The following is a 15,437-nucleotide window of genomic DNA, read 5'->3' as shown; positions in this document are numbered from 1 at the left end:
ATCTGAAGGAGAGGCAGTCTTGTGGAACTGAACCTTTAAGCTGTGGGTCTGCGCCAACTCTGGGTAGTGTCCGCATTGAATTGAATTGAATTGTTGGACAACCAGCTGGTGTTGGAGAATTGGTTGGTGTCAGAAAACACCCCACAAACTATAATTAGGGAGCACGTTCAGTCCTCTAACTTGGAAGGAGAAATTAATAGGTTTAACATTTCTGCTATCTTATGAATGAACTTTCTCAGAAGCTTTTAGTGTTTTAACCCAGAGAGGGACTAATGGTGGAAGATTCAGACATGGTGACTAGGCTTGGTTTAGGGCAAGGGAAGGACATAACAGCTCAGAAATGTCCTCACTTCAGCAGCTCCGCAATGTGCCTCTCTCTAGGGCTGACCATGATCCTGCCTTCTTACTCAGGAAGCGTGGGAATGTTCTGAATCATCTCTGTCCTTTACTTCTAAATCCTGCTTCATTTCCCCCACATTCTTTCCCTAGTCCAAGGGTTAGTCATCTTTTGTGTTGACTACTACAAGCCCCTCCTGACATCATCCTCAGCTCCTAACATCCCCAATTTCTTGCCAAAGATGTTTCTATCTCTTCCTATAGTTAGATTGCCTTCCCCCTTAGCATCCTGGACTTCCCCGTGGTAAAGAGAGCACAAGGTATGCAAGGGCCCAAGGCATTCACCACGTATTTGTTGACTCCTGACGTGATCCAAGTCCTGTGGAATATAGAGATAATTTATGACACAGTCACTGTCTTCATAGAGCTCAGTCTATTGGGGGAACAAAATCAGACAAGGACAGTAAATCCCAGTAAAATCTCTCATGGAGATAACACAGACCACATGTGATCCCAAAGGAGGGTGCCTCCTTGAGGTCACAGAGTGTTAAGGAAGGTCTGGGTTGGGTGGGGGAAGTGACAGGTGAGCTGAGATTTGAAATTTGAATAGGAGGCCTCCAGGCTGAAAATTTGGATGGGAGATGCATTCTAGACAGAACTACACGTGCAAATCATGGAAGCGAGAGAGGGCATGCTGTGTGTGTGTGTGGTGTGGGCAAGACTTCGACTAAACGGAATGGCTCAGGGGCAGAGGCTAGTTCTGCTGATGTCAGGCCATCATCCCTGGTCCCATAGGACAAACTTAAGAGTGAGTCAGCCTGGCCCTGGGACAGGGCGTCACAGGCATGATGTGGTACAGCCAACAGCCTGGCAAAGGCAGGTCACAGCCCCAGGGGAATCCACTGTTTTTAGGATTAAATGAGATAGTGTATGCCAAGTACCTGGCTCAGAGTAAGCCCTCAATAAGTGGGAGCCATGATGGTTATTATTACTGAATTGCACTGTTAGTGTCACAGAGGGAACTGGCAGACGCTCTGTGTGGAAGAGGCCCCAAAGAGGATCTCCTAGAGAACTGTGACATCTGGGCTGAGACTTTGCAGGGCTGGTTCTTATTCTTTTGTGGGAAATATACTTTGGAGAATCTGATGAAACCTGTGGACCCTCTCCCCAGCAAATGACACATCTGCTCAGATGAAGATTTGCATATTATTTCAGGGACTTCACAGACTCCTGGAGGCCTGTCTAGTCGCGGAAACTGGTTGGACACAGCTGTTACTCGCCAAGCATGGCTGAGAAAAGTTCCCACTGTTATCTCGGCTTATTATTCCAGGTGAAAACCTCAGCTCATATAATTTCTTTTTTTTTAATTTTTAAATTAATTTTTATTGGAGTATAGTTGCTTTACAATGTTGTGTTAGTTTCTGCTGTGCAGCAAAGTGAATCAGTTATACGTATATATATCGCCACTCTTTTTTAGATTTCCTTCCCACTTAGGTTACTACAGAGCACTGAGTAGAGTTCCCTGTGCTACACAGCAGGTTCTCATTAGTTATCTATTTTACACATAGTCGTGTATATATGTCAATCCCAGTCTCCCAATTCATCCCACCCCCCATAATTTCAACTCTACGAATATTCTGTGTGTTTTAAAATACTAAGTGGTTGGGACTTCCCCGGCGGTCCGGTGGTTAAGACTCAGAGCTTCAAATGCGGGGGGCACGGGTTTGATCCCTGGTTGGGGAACTAGGATCCCACATGCCGCACAACGCAGTCAAAGAAGAAAAAAAAAAAAGCACAACTAAGTGGCGAAAAATAAAATAAATAAAATAAAAGTGGCGGCTGACAAGTGGGTGGAGGAGGGAGACCAGTGAAGAGACCATTCTGACAGTCCAGGGAGAAAACACGACTGGCTTCAGGGGCATGTGTCCTCTGCAGCCACACAGGGCCCTCCCTGTGCTTGGTTTTATGGTCTGCTGTGTCTTCCTTCCTAATGGGCCTTAAGGAGTCTTGCGTTTTCATTTTGCACTGGCCCCCACAAATTATGTCACCAGTCCTAGGAGAAGTCATGCATTTGAGTGCCTACTCTGTAAACAGCGCCTAAGTGGCAGTGCTGGAACTGGAACCCAAGCTGCTTGGCTCCAGAACCATGGGTCTTAATCTGTGTCATACTGTTTTCTGAGTCCAGAGGGCCCGTGAGAGCTGACAGGAAGGAAAAGAAAAGAAACATTGTTTCTTCTGCCAGAACACTGTTCACCAGGCCTTGGCCTCTCCTTCCCTCCTACTGTCTTCTCAGTATCAATGCCATGTCCTCAAGGAGGCCTTTCCTGGTCTCCGGACCTGAGTTATGGCCCCCTTATTCTTTCACTTTTTGTTATCCTTTAAGGTACTCATCAGAATATTTCATTATTTATTTGCATGTTTTCTGGTTTTAATGACAATTCCTCACTAGACTATTCTCTCAGTGAGTGCAGGACTGGTTCATCCCCTTAATCCCCAGTGGAGAGCCTGGTAGGTAGTAGGTATTTCATAGATAACAGCTGGAAGGTAAGTTCACAGAATGTAATGACAGGTCAGATGGGATAGAGGAGCGGGGAGGATGCCGCAGGGATTCCCACCTGAGTGATGCTAATCCCTATATAAGAAGTTAGGAGTGGGGCTGGGATGATTCAGTGGACTGGGGATGTGTTTGAGAGCTTGAGTGCTTTTGGAGGGGGCGCCTTGAAGAAGGCAGTCTTCTATTGGCAAGCCCTTCCTGACTCCCTCCCCACTGCAGCCTGGGTGAGGGGCTGGCCTCAGGCCCCTGGGCAGACCGCTGCCATCAGGCATCTCCTGCTTATGCCCCTGGGGGTTGCCTGTTCCCCGGCCTGGGAAGCTCAGTGGTTCTGGAACAGTGCTGCAGGGCTCATCTCTGGATCATAGGGCTCCCAGGGGTGTGTATGTAGTCAGTCGGGCTCAATAAATGCCAGTAGAAGAAAAGAGGGAAGGAAGAACTCAGGAGGGAAGCTGGGATGGGGAGCAGATCTGGGAAGTGGAGTGCAAATAGAGGGCCAAGGTTGGAGCCGCCGGGCCCTAGAGACAAGGTGGACAGAGGAATGCTCCAGCACCCTCGGGAGGCCAGGCACAGAGCTAAGTGCTTTATTCACCTAACTGCATTTCATCTTTGTGGCAACACTGAAGCAGTCATTATTATTCCTATTTTGTTAGGAAAACGGAGGCCCAGAGAGGTGACGTGATTTGCCCAAGGTCACACAGCGAGTGAGCAGTGAAGCTGGGTTTGACCCAGGGCCATCAGTCCCCAAGCCTGCACTCTTGCCACTTCACTCCTGCCTCTCGCCTCTGCTCTGCGCTTCCCTCCCCCTTCTCCCCTCCCTCCGCTTGCTCTGCCGCCCCGCCCCACCCCTCTCCTCCCCTCCTCTTCCCTCCCTTCTTTCCCTCCTTCCCTACCTCTCGGCGGCGGAGCCACGTGGTGGGGCCGGGAAGCCGCGGCCGCCGAGCGCCCGGGCGGCTGCCCCTGCTGGGCAGTGCTGCTCTGCGCTGCGCCGCTTTCGGTGCCTGCGCTCCCCGCTCCGCGCTCCCCGCCAGCCGCCCCGGGGCGGGAGGCGCGCCTGGCGGCCGGCCGGCCAGACAAAGGAGGCGCGGCAGAGCCGGCGCGCGGGCGGACTGACCATGGACTCCGAGCGCGAGCGGCCGGCCGCAGCCCTGAGGACCCGGCGCTCCCGGGCCCGGCCCTAGGCGCCCGGCCCCGCCGCCCGGGGCGCCCAGCTGGGAGGACGCGGAGCCCGCGCGGCGCGGAGGAGGCGGCGGCCGCCGAGCTAGAGGGGCGCCGCGGCGAACGGCGCGCGCGGCCCCCAGAGCCATGGGCAAGTGCAGCGGGCGCTGCACGCTGGTCGCCTTCTGCTGCCTGCAGCTGGTGAGCGCCGCGCGCCCGGGCGGCCGGGCCGGGTGGGGCGCGGCGGGGCGGGGTCCCGGGGCGTGCGGGTGGGGTGTGTGTCTCTGTGTGTGGGTCTGGGGCGAGCGCCCGGGTTGGGGGGTGGTCTGGAGTCACGAAGCGGACGGGCGGAGCCTGCTCGGGCTGGCCCGGCTGTCTCTTTGTGTGCGCTTCTCGCCCGGCGCTCCCCAGTCCCCGAGTGCGTCCTGTGCACGAGTCCCCGGCCCGCTCCGCGCCTGGGGCTCGGCGCGTCTCGCCCGCACTGTACGAGCGGCCTTCTGTTGGGGAGAGCGCTGTGGGACTGTGGCTCACCGGGGTTTGGGGGTGTTTCCGAGGCTGGTGTGTGGATCCGTTGAGGTCACTGCCGTGTGTTTTCCTCTAGATCACTCGTTTGCGTGGGTCTCAGCCTCTGGTCTCCGCCCCAGTGTTTCTCACAAAGTCTCTGCTCCTGTGTGTGTCTCTCTCCTGGTTTCTCCTTGGTATGTCTCTAGATCTCTGACCATTTCTGGTCCATGTTCATTTGTGTGTGTCGGGACCATAGACTCCAGGAACCGTTCACTCCTTTGTGCTCTTCCTGCCTCCCTCTATCCTCCTGACTGGGCAGGCCTGGGAATGGAGAGCCCCTCCCTGGAGAGGGTCACAAGGAGCTACCAGGTCCTGGGCCAGTCTGACCAACCAGGTGGGGATCGCCCTCCCTGCTTTGGCTGAGGCCACAGGCATTCTGTCAGTCACCATTGCCACCAGAGTCGGGGTGGGGGGGAGGCAGGCTCCTCTGCCTGGGCTGGCACTGATAGGGGTGGGATACTTGGGTGCCCTGGGGAGGATGGGAGCATCTGGGGACACTATACCTAATCCCAGCCCAGGGAACTCAGGTTCTTGTCTCAGGGAGGCCAGTGGAGTGAATTTGGGGGCCGAAGGGGACCAGCTCTGCCCTTCAATTCAGACTCTGGCAGGTGAATTTGGGAAGGTGTTTAAGGAGAGGCCAGGATCTCCTGCCTACCCTAGAGCTGAGGCCCAACAACTGGGGACTTTGGGGGCAGAGGTGCATGGGGACCTCCATGGACGGAACTCAGGTCTGAGTCTGAGTTGGGGGAACCTGAGCCTCACTACTGCCTGACTCCGTGGTCTGGGTCTCCACTTTTGCCTGCACCCATTGCCCTTCCTCCACCACAGGTGTGTACGGTAATGCAGAATGAAGCTTTGCGTGTGGCTGTATAGACCTCCTCGTTCATCTTTTTTCTCTCCTCTTGTGGACCCCAGCCCCAAACTTGCATCCACAGACCTGCCCTCTTGGGCAGCGGTTGAAACAGCTGGGCCCTGAAGATTGTAGCCCTGCTCCCAGCTGTGGGCTGCAGGGCAAGTGACTTCCCCGGGCTGGGCCATCTTGGTCGGCCTCTCGGTGAATTCCTCATCCTTGAGTGTGGCACAGGGGATTCATTAAGATCAGGTAGCATGGAAACTCCAGAAGGGCAGAGATGGCCTTCCTTGCCCCCTAAATCCGCAGCAGCTGGAACAGTGCCTGGCACTCCATTAATATTTGTAAAAAAATGAGTGAATCAGTTATTTGGCAACTCCAGGCTCCCAGTTCCTCTTTATCTCCTTTGAGGAGCATAAAATGCCAAGAGAAGTGCTGAAATTTTCCGAGGAATTTTTTTTCTGTGTTAATTTTAAAATTTTAAACTAGGACTTTTTTTTTAATTAGAAAAGTAACACACACATATTATAAAATGATTAAATCAATAAATAACCAAACAGAGCAGAAGTTAAAGACGTTTCCTTCTATGCCCAGTCCCATACCCCAAAGGTAAGCACTATTAACAGTTTGGCCCACGGTCATTCTCTGTTGATGATAATAACAGTGGTTAGCTTTGGGGAGCACTTACTAGGTGCTAGGTACTCTGTAAGCACTTTTCCATGTATTAACTCATTTAATCCTCCTAACAACCCTATGAAGTAGCTTGCCCAAAGTTCTGCAGTTAGGGGCCAGGCTGTGAAGCCAGACAGCTGCCCAGCATCCTCTGTTGCCTTCTTAACTGTAAAAGTAGTTCTGGCTCTGGTGACTCAGGGGTCCCTTGGGAGGTGCTTCCTACTCTAGAGAGATGAAGGTGGCGAGACAGTATCCCTGCCTCTCACTCACCTGCCTCCATAGCTCTCCCCAGCTCAGCTAAAGCCACGCTTCCACTTGGAGGGCTCACCAGCACAAGGGGCTCTGGAGTTAGACAAGACCTGGGTGGGATTCTGATCCTTCTACATCCTGGCTGGGTGCCTTTGGGCAGCTTGTGAGGGTTACATGACATAACTTGGAGAGGTGCTCTGAGGAGGGACTTGAAAATTGGTCTCTTGAGTCTGTTGCTCTGTCTGGTCCGATTGCAGAGTGGGTCCCTTCAGCTGTCGCTAACCCCCAGGAGCCTTCGCTGCCTGGCAGCTTTGGTAATGTGCTCCCGGCTGCTGGAATTCACCAGCCTGACATTATTCCAGGGAGAAGGGAGCCTGTTTTCTCATCCAGTGGACAGGCGCAGAGAAGGAAGAGACTGTTAAATGCTGCTCAGCTGAAAACTTTAGAAGAGGAACTACGTCGTTTTTCTTTCTTTGTGGGGCTTGATGATTACAAGATAACAGGCCAGTTCTAAACACTGTTCTGTAGTTGGGATAGACTTGCTTTGGGTGAGGGAGTAGGATGTGAGGGTGCACTGGAGGGTGGGAGAAGGAGGTGGGGGCTGGACCGTTCAGGTGGACAAGTAAAGGGGACAAGACTCTGGAGTTTGACAGGACAGACGTGGGTTTGAGCCCTGGCTCTGTCACTTCCTAGCTGTGTGATCTTAAGCAAGTTGCTTAGCGTCTCTGAGCCACAGTTTTGTCATCTGTTAAATAGAGATGATAGAAACAGTTCCCAAGTCTTAGGGTTGTTGTGAGGATGAAATGCATATAGCTTAATGCAGATGAGCTTAGCACTGTGCCAGGCACAGTGCGAGCATTCAATAATCTATAGTTTTTGATTGTTATTAATGATGTATACCCTGGTATGCTTCCCTGGAATTGTGACCCAGACATATCCAAATGCCCTCCTGCAGTCTTCCTTTGTGGGAAGCAGCAGGTAGTTGGGCATGGAGCTAAGAGTCAGGAGGCCTGGATTCAAGCCTGCCTCTGCCACTGACATCCTGTGAACTTGGACAAGTCTTTTCCGTACTGCAAGCCTTGGTTTTTCCCCATCTGTAAAATGGGAAGAACCATTGGTCTGTGTCTCTAGGGTCCTGCCAGTTCTGCCCATCTGGGACCCTGGGAGGATGTCTGGACTGGCCTGGAGGTTTCCGTGTGTCTCAGTCTAGTTCCACTCGTAGAACGTCTTGGGTGCCTTGCTTTCTCCCTACTTGGCATATCATCTTAACATTACTAATGCTATTCACACCCTGATTTTTATGTGTTTCCCTTTTCCCTCCCCTGTCCAAACCCTGCCCTTTCCTGGTCCACCTCCTTCCTGAAAGCTTACAGGCTACTCTATTCTTCCAGTAAAACGATGAACCAGGGAGATTTGCCCGAGGGAACCATCATCAATTTCTTCATCATCACCATGATCGGTCCCATTTCTGGAGTTCTGTGCTAAGCAGTTTATATGCATAACCTCATTAAACCCAGCGAGCTTACATATGTCAAGTGCTTGGCAAAGTTGCCTGGTACATGTTCAGCGATCGATAAACGTTAGCTGTTTTACTGTTTTTATCCGTCTTATTTTTATCCTACAAAATGGGCTAGATGTTTTTATGAACCCCTTTTTCTGATGAGGAAACTGAGGCTCAGAGAGGTCTCTGAGCTAGTCAGTGACAGCACCAAGATTCATGCGCTCTTATGCCGGAGCAGAGAGCCACCCTCTCCGCCCCATGTCACTCTGCTCCTCACGTTAAGCAGCCCGTGACCTCAGACAGGTCTCTTCACTGCTTCAGGCCTCAGTCTCCTTATCTGAAAACGAAAATGATACTGTTTCAATAGGATCACGCACGTGCCTGGCACCATGAGCCAGTGAGTGGTCAGTAATACATCACTGCCATGATTGTACTTGTCCCGGCTGTGTGTGACCTTGGACACGTGCATTCGCTCCTCTGGACCCCAATGTCTTTCCCTGTCAAAGAAAAAGAGTCTTCCTTACCTCTCAGAGTTAGAAAAAGGGCTTAGGCAGCTGCCATGCACACAGTAGGTACTCAGAAAACACATCGGTTTCATTCTTTCCCCCTCTGGAAAGCTCTTTGCTTTCTGGAAGATGGTGGGTGAGGGGGGAAATATGTTGCTTCCTGCTGAGCTGCGAGTAATGGTGTGAAACGTGGTCAACCTGATTGATGTCGTTATTAGCAGCGGATGGTGAAGACGTGAAGACCGGAGGGAGCTAGGCTCTGCAGGGGCCTGCGTTCAGAAGCAGCTGCATCTGCAAGCTCATGGCTTCCTGGGGAGGGGCTGGCTCTGCTCTGGGTGCTTCAGGTCCTTGGGCCGGGCTTCTGAGTCAGAGCACGAAATCGTCCAGGCCACTGACCCTCTTTGTTCTTTATACCTCTTGGACAGGGTAGAGGCTGGGGTGATCAAGTCCCTTTTGCAGATGGACAGACTGAGGCCAAACTGCCCTCAAAACCCTTATGAGGTGGGCAAGGTGAAATGGAGCAGGCCCCCCGCCCGGGGGGGAGGTGCAGTGGATGGCCCTGGTTCTGCTCCTTTGCAGGGGTGGTGGCTGGGGGATTTTGACATGAGTACCCCATAAATGGCAGCCGCTCTGACATCTGGCACAGAGGGGTGAAGGACCTCTGGGATCAGGCAGACATTGCTGCCTTGCTTCGTGACTTCCAGAAAGTCCCTTACCTTCTCTGAGCCTCTGCCTCTTTCCTGTAAAGTAGTCAGGACAACAGCTCCTACCCCGTGGTAGTTTGGGAGGGTTCCCTGAGATGGTGCCCAGACAGCACTGGCCCAGGCAGTGCTCCCTGCGGCTGGCTGTTACTTGCCTTGCAGTTTGGATAAGTCACTTCAGCCCCCATCTCTGCCTGGATTAGAGATTTTAGTGACCAGACTCATACCCATAAACTCTTCAAGTCTTAGTTTCTTTATATGGAAAACGAATGGTTCTGTGGGAAATAATAACAACAACTTCCTTGTATTTGGTGTCTGCTATGAACCAGGCGCTGTGCTTAAGTGCTCTGTATACCTTGTCCCTTGTTACTATCTGGCTTATCCATGGCCACATAAATAGTAGGGACAGAGTGAGCATTCACACATCAGGACTCCACAGCTTCTACCTTGGATGCCCTATTGCTCCCCGTAGGATTGTGGCGATGCTGGGTGTGGAAACCGATGGAGAGATCTAAAGCTTTCTTCATCCATAAAGGGTTGTTACTAGATGCCAGACCTTCTGAGCTGCTCATTCAAATGCTAACCCCATCCCCCGTCCCCATTTCTCCTCACCCCAAGCCCTGTGTTGGGTTTAAGGGAACTGTGATGCAGGTTAAGAACAAGTTATATGGGAAAGAAATTAACCTGTATTGAAGAGTTATCAGCCCTCATAACAACTCTATGAGATAGGGATGGTCTTTATACCCAATTACTGATGGGCATACTGAGGTCAGAAGAATGAAGTGACTTGTTACCAAGGAAACAAAAGATACAGTCTAGGCTTCACATAAATGATCCCAGGGAAAGGGTTTGAGAACAATTGCAAAATCTAGACCAAGTGGAGATGGTCAGCTCTAATGGTTGAAGTCTCTTTTCTCATCTAGTTTCAGGGAGGAGTAGGTGATAGGAGAGCAAGATGAGACCAGAGATGTGTTTTTAAAAGCTAACTCCTGGCCACAGCAGATGGAGCCGGCTTTGGTCTGGGGAACGCCAGTCCCAATGCTCTTGGTCTCCCTGCTGGTCCCGGAGAGGGAGAGGGATGGTGAGGGAGAGACTCAGGCAGCAAAGCACGCCTCTCTGGGACATGTGCTCCTGCCAGCAAGTACCAGGGTTTTGGAAGAGCAGTTACTGTGATTGCAGGTTTTAATGGGATACTCTGGCCTCCTGGCCCCTGCCTTTCAGAGCAGCTGGTACGTCCAGAGGCAGGGAGTTCAACTGGGAAGAGCTTGAGCTGTGCAGTCAGGCTCGAGTTTGAGTTCCATCTCTGCCTCTTTATAGCTGAGTGACCTTGGGCAAGACACTTAACCTCTCTGAGCTTCCACCTGCATTTCTCTAAATCAGGATACTAGTAATCGTCCTCAGAGAATTGTCCTTCCCGTAGGTAAGATATACTGAGTAGGAGCTCACAAAGGGTTCACACTCTTCAATGCCCCGGAAGTGAGACAGCAGGTTCTATGAACGTGAATATTGTGGGATGGGAAATGGATATGTCCTTTTTTTCAACCAGTTGAAGGCCCAAGTTGAAGCAGAGGTTCTGCTAAACCTCTGTGGCCTTGGCCTTACTGTCCCTTTATCTTCTGTTCTGTAAAATGGGAATAATAATTGCACATCCTCATGGGACTATAGTAAGGGTGACCTGAGATAAGGCAGGGAGAGCTCTGGGCACAGAGTCCAGCGCTCATTCAGAGGAAATCAGAGAGGAATCTTGGCTCTCTGTGTCCCCCTCTGTAAAGGGAGATGGTTGGACTCACCATCTCAAAGGACTCCTCCAGCCCTGACTCATCAGTGAATTCCATCCTTTCCCAGGTGGAGATCAGAGCTGCTGCCACATCAGCCCACCTCGCTGCAGGCAGCGATGACAGATGGGAGTATCAGGCTCTGGGGAGAGGAGGAGACTCCTGCCTCCAATGGCGTGCCTGAGGCTTGACACCTGGGTGTCAGGCTGTCAGGGACTCAGGTGACCTGTTCTTTCCTCTGTCTGTTTGAATGAGTGTCGGTACTATCCCCATCCCAAATGCCTACATGGCATATTTGGTTGTAAGATCAAGTCTCAGACCCCAGAGGTTCAGAGCAGGAGGTTCTAGCCCATCATTAACCCCTGAGCCACTACAGGGGAACTTCCTGACCCCTAGAAAGGCAAAATATTGTTGGGTAAGAGAGTAAGCTTGGCCATCAACTAACCCTACCCTGAGTTGCATTCAGCAAGTATTATGAAGCACCTACAAAGTGCTGGGCACGATTCTTGGTGCTGAGTCACTTTAGGGTACAAATATACCCTAAGCTGCAAGTCAGAATCCCAGGGTTCTGGTACTCACTTCCTGTGCAACTTTGAGCTGGCCCTGCCCCTCTCTGGGTCTCATTTTCTCCAGTCTGTGAAACCAGGGGATGGAGGAGAGAGTGTTGAACTCCATCAGCGGTCTTCAAACTATCTACAGAGGCTCTGCAGTGGTGGACTGAAAATCAGGTGGTGAGTTCCCTGTCTCTGGCAGTGATTAAGAATTTATATGTAGGTTGGATGACTTGGATGTGTAATGGATCTAGTGATGATCCGAGTCCCTTGGAACCACCAGAGGCTGATTCTGGCTCCTGAGAGGACAGTGGCAATAGTGCAAAATGGTTTCTATTATGAATAATGAAAATTGTGAGCATTTTTGTGCTTTTCTTACCACGTCCCTTTGCCTTAAGCATGTTCCCCCCTACCCCAAATCACAGAGCGTGGCAGAGCTCCTGGCACAGGAAGTGGGGGAAATGGGAGTCTGTAGGTGCTTTACTTCCGTGCCCACTCTGGCTACCCCTTGCCCTAGAAGGAGAGGCAGCCCTGGGATTAGTAGGGTAGGGGTGGCTCCTATGCCTCTTTCTTTTGAGGTTGGGGGGTAGGTTCTGCAGCCCCAGCCTGAACCAGAGATGTGGGTTTTCAATTACAGAATTAAATGCACAATTAGGCATAATTACCAGTGCTCAGAGCCTGAGACTGCTCATAATAGGCATATAATCTACTGCAGCCTCTGTTTATACTACTCAGAGCTCTCCCTAATGATGCTAGGATGCCTTCACACTGCACTGTTGCCATGGAGATGAGCCTGCCACTACCATGCAGGGCTGACAAATGGTGTTCTGGTCCTGGACTTCTGGCTTGTTTCTGAGGCCTCTGCAGCCAGTCCTGGAGTGGAGGGGCCGGCCAGGTGGGCCAGGAAGGCAGGTCAGCCCTTCCTGCCCTCTGACATACCCCACTGGTTTGAGCCAGCCTCAGAGGCACCGGGGAGGACAGGAAGGGGGGCGGGGTTCAGTCCCCCAGAGTCCTCAAGGCTGGAGCAGGATAGCCCAGGTACTGTGAAAGGTCTGTGGTTACCCATTGAAGCCGTGGTCTGGACAAGGGGCCCTGCAAACAGCCAGCCCCCACAGAGGACTGGCTGTGCTCTGAACTGGCTCTGTGACTTTGGACAAGACCTTGCCCGCTCAGGGGCTCGGTTTCCCCATATGTGAAATGTCCAATAAAGAAGATTTACTGAGCATTTCAAAGCACTGCCAACTGTCGCAACCGCTCTACCTGTGGTAGCTCATTCACCCTCACTGCACCCTTTTGTGGTAGACAGTTATGATCCCCGTTTTGCAGAAGCAGAATCTGAGGCTGCGGTCGGTTACGTCAGGCAGTGGAGGAGCTGGGATACCAACCCAGGTAGCCGGACTCCAGGCCCTACTCTTAACCTCTAGCGTATGGCCTCACATGTGTCATCCCTTATCACCCTCCCAGCAGCCCCAGGGCTGGACCACTGTTATCCCCATTTCCTAGATGAGGGCTCTGAGGCGCAGAGAGCTGCAGTTGATTGCCCAGTGTCACACAGCAAGGCAGTGACATAGCAGGTTCGGGCTGATGCCAAAAGCCAGGACTGCTAGCTTTGGCTTCTTAGTGGAAATCATAAAGAGTGAAAAGATTTACTTCCTCAAGCACATACCAAGGACCCCCTTGATCCCCACCTGGACTAGCCCCAGCCACGAGGCAGGGAGGCCTGGGGTCCGCCCAGACCCAACGCTTCGATTTGATCTTGGAGGGAGTCTTGGTCTAGTTCTTCTCTCATCTGTCTACCCCCACCTTGGTCACTGGAAACAGAGCGTATTTTTATGCTCTGTTTTTCTTTTCCACATTTCTCTGTCATTCAGCATATTATGGATACCTACTGTGTGCCAGTTCTTGGGGACCAGGTGGATCAGACACAGTGGAGAAACAAGACTGGAACACAGAAGTTTCAGGGTCAGATGGGCTTGGGTTAAAATCCTGCCACTTAATGCATGACCTGGGGCAAGTTGCTTGACCATTCTGTGCCTTAGTTTCTTCATCTGTTATGAGGCACCAATCTATACCTTGCAGGGTGTTGACAGTATTAGCAATAACAACTACCACTTACCAGATGCTCACTGTGTGCCAGGCGCTCGACTGAGGTCACTATATGCCCTGGGTGAACCTTCATAACACAGAGTCTCTCATTGCCGTTTAACAGACAAAGCAACTGAAGTTCAAGAAGTTCAAGTGCCTTGCCCAGGGCCCCCACAGCCCCGAGTCCAGAGCCCCTACTCATCTTTACTAAGTGTCCCACCAGGATGGAGATGTGTGTGTTCCTCCTACCACTTCCCTGAAGCCCCCGGCTGCTTGGCCAGTTCTTAGGGAATGAGGCATCCAGGTGAAAGGGCAATCTGAGGGCGACAGTGCCCACCTGGCACTGCCCAGGGTTCTGTCTAACTGGATGATACCCCATTGAAATCCTAAAGGCTGAGAGGAGGGTATCAGACATCACTTCACCTCTGTACTCTACCGCTGGGAAAACTAGGATTTTCCCAAGACCACAATACAAGTCAGTGGCAGAGTTGAGACTGGGGCCCAAAGCCAGTGTAGGACACTTCTTGTTACCTTCCTTTTACCTCCCACCAGTCCTTTGGAGAGAGGCGTCTGGGGGGCTGTGGTGTGTATATCTGTGTGTTTGTATGTATGCAAAATTGCACGCAGCTGCACGCCCAAGCATTTGTGGGGCAGACATTGGCACGTGGAGATTTGTGGATCAATAAACATCCCCTCCCGCTTCCTCCCTCTTCATTTATTCATGAACTCTGAACTCCTTGGCTCCAGAGAAACTGCCTGGAAGCAAGCAATTAGAGCATAATTAGAACCATTCCTATTATCAACTCTCAGCGGGAGAGGAAGGGGGGCTGCTAGGGTGTAGGGGTGGCCCTAGGAGTTCCCATCGCCCCAACTCCTGCGGCTGCCCATTCAGCTCCTGCTCACCCCGCAGGGCTCAGCCTCCCTGGAGCCCCAGGCACTAGTCCATCTTCAGCAGAGAATAAGGACTTCCTCCCTGGAGGCATCGAAGCACTTGATAAAGCCAGGGAGGAGAGCTTCCTGCCTTGCATACTAAGTTAGAGTGGGTGATTTCCAAGTCCCTTCCACGCTGAGCTGCTTGGGTGCTCCCTGCCAGGGCCAGGGGCCAGGCACTGCAGGATAACTAAGAAGCACAACATGGCTCCCGCTTTCTAGAAAACATCCCTGTATCAGATTGCGGTGAATGAAGGCTACAATGACAATAGGAAATGGAAATGACCTGGAGGAAGCAATTTACCAGGCCGGGCTCCATTCATTGCCCGTGATTAATAGTAATCATAATGGTACCGGCAGTGGATGTTTATGGATTGTTTCTAACCCCAGAGCCACTGCTCTTCCCCACCAGGTGTCCCACCAGCAGAGAGAGGTCACCCGGGAACAGGCATTCCTCCCCTCTCTGAGGAACAGGAAGGTAAGATGCAGCGAGGTGCCAGGTACTATGTTTCTCATTTCAGATGCATTTTCTTACTTAATCTTGCAGAGAGCCTAGGGGGTAGATATTAATATTATCTCCAATATGCAGGTGAGGAAACTGAGGCTCGGGAAGTAACAAAGCCTGCCCAGGATAACGCAGGGTTGGTGCAGACTCACACCCAGGCCTTTCGGGCTCGAGAACCCTCCCTTCTCATGCTTTGTACTTGACTAGGCTTGAGGGTGCAGTTTGCTCTCTCTTGAACTTCAGGTTGCACCTTGTAAAGCTATTTGACGCACCCCCTGTGTCCGTCTTCTGGTCGAAGGTAACGTGTTGAATCCTCTGGTTCCTCTTTTTCTCACTATGTGCCAACAGCTGAAGAGAGAGTGGGAGAGCCCTGCTACTGATCTGGCTCACGGCCCCTAGAGCCAGCCTTGGCAAAGGAAAGTGAAGACCTAGCAGATGAGGGTGTGGGGCCTCTTGAGAGAGGCTGGCCATGGATAAAGGAGCCCAGGCTGTAACCAAGGAGA

General features: G+C 51.9%; 1 protein-coding gene across 4 annotated transcripts in view; it reads left to right on the top strand.

Moving 5' to 3' along the window:
• The first annotated feature begins 1,551 nt into the window (after window positions 1-1,551).
• NKAIN1 (sodium/potassium transporting ATPase interacting 1) overlaps window positions 1,552-15,437 on the top strand; it is a 49,720-nt gene continuing 35,834 nt past the window's right edge. The window contains exons 1-2 of one of the 4 annotated variants that reach the window (XM_067725205.1): window positions 3,797-4,246; window positions 4,647-4,743. Coding sequence is in view for 3 of the 4 variants with exons in the window: in XM_067725202.1 (XP_067581303.1) it covers window positions 4,193-4,246 (54 nt within the window). In the remaining variant the exon portion in view is untranslated. Of the gene's footprint in view, window positions 1,667-3,796; window positions 4,247-4,646; window positions 4,744-15,437 lie in introns of those variants that run through there. The other 3 variants (XM_067725203.1, XM_067725202.1, XM_067725204.1) reach the window with 3 other exon arrangements.

Source organism: Pseudorca crassidens, chromosome 2 (assembly GCF_039906515.1).
Source record: "Pseudorca crassidens isolate mPseCra1 chromosome 2, mPseCra1.hap1, whole genome shotgun sequence".
NCBI lineage: Eukaryota > Metazoa > Chordata > Mammalia > Artiodactyla > Delphinidae > Pseudorca > Pseudorca crassidens.
This window is presented reverse-complemented; position numbering and strand designations above follow the sequence as displayed.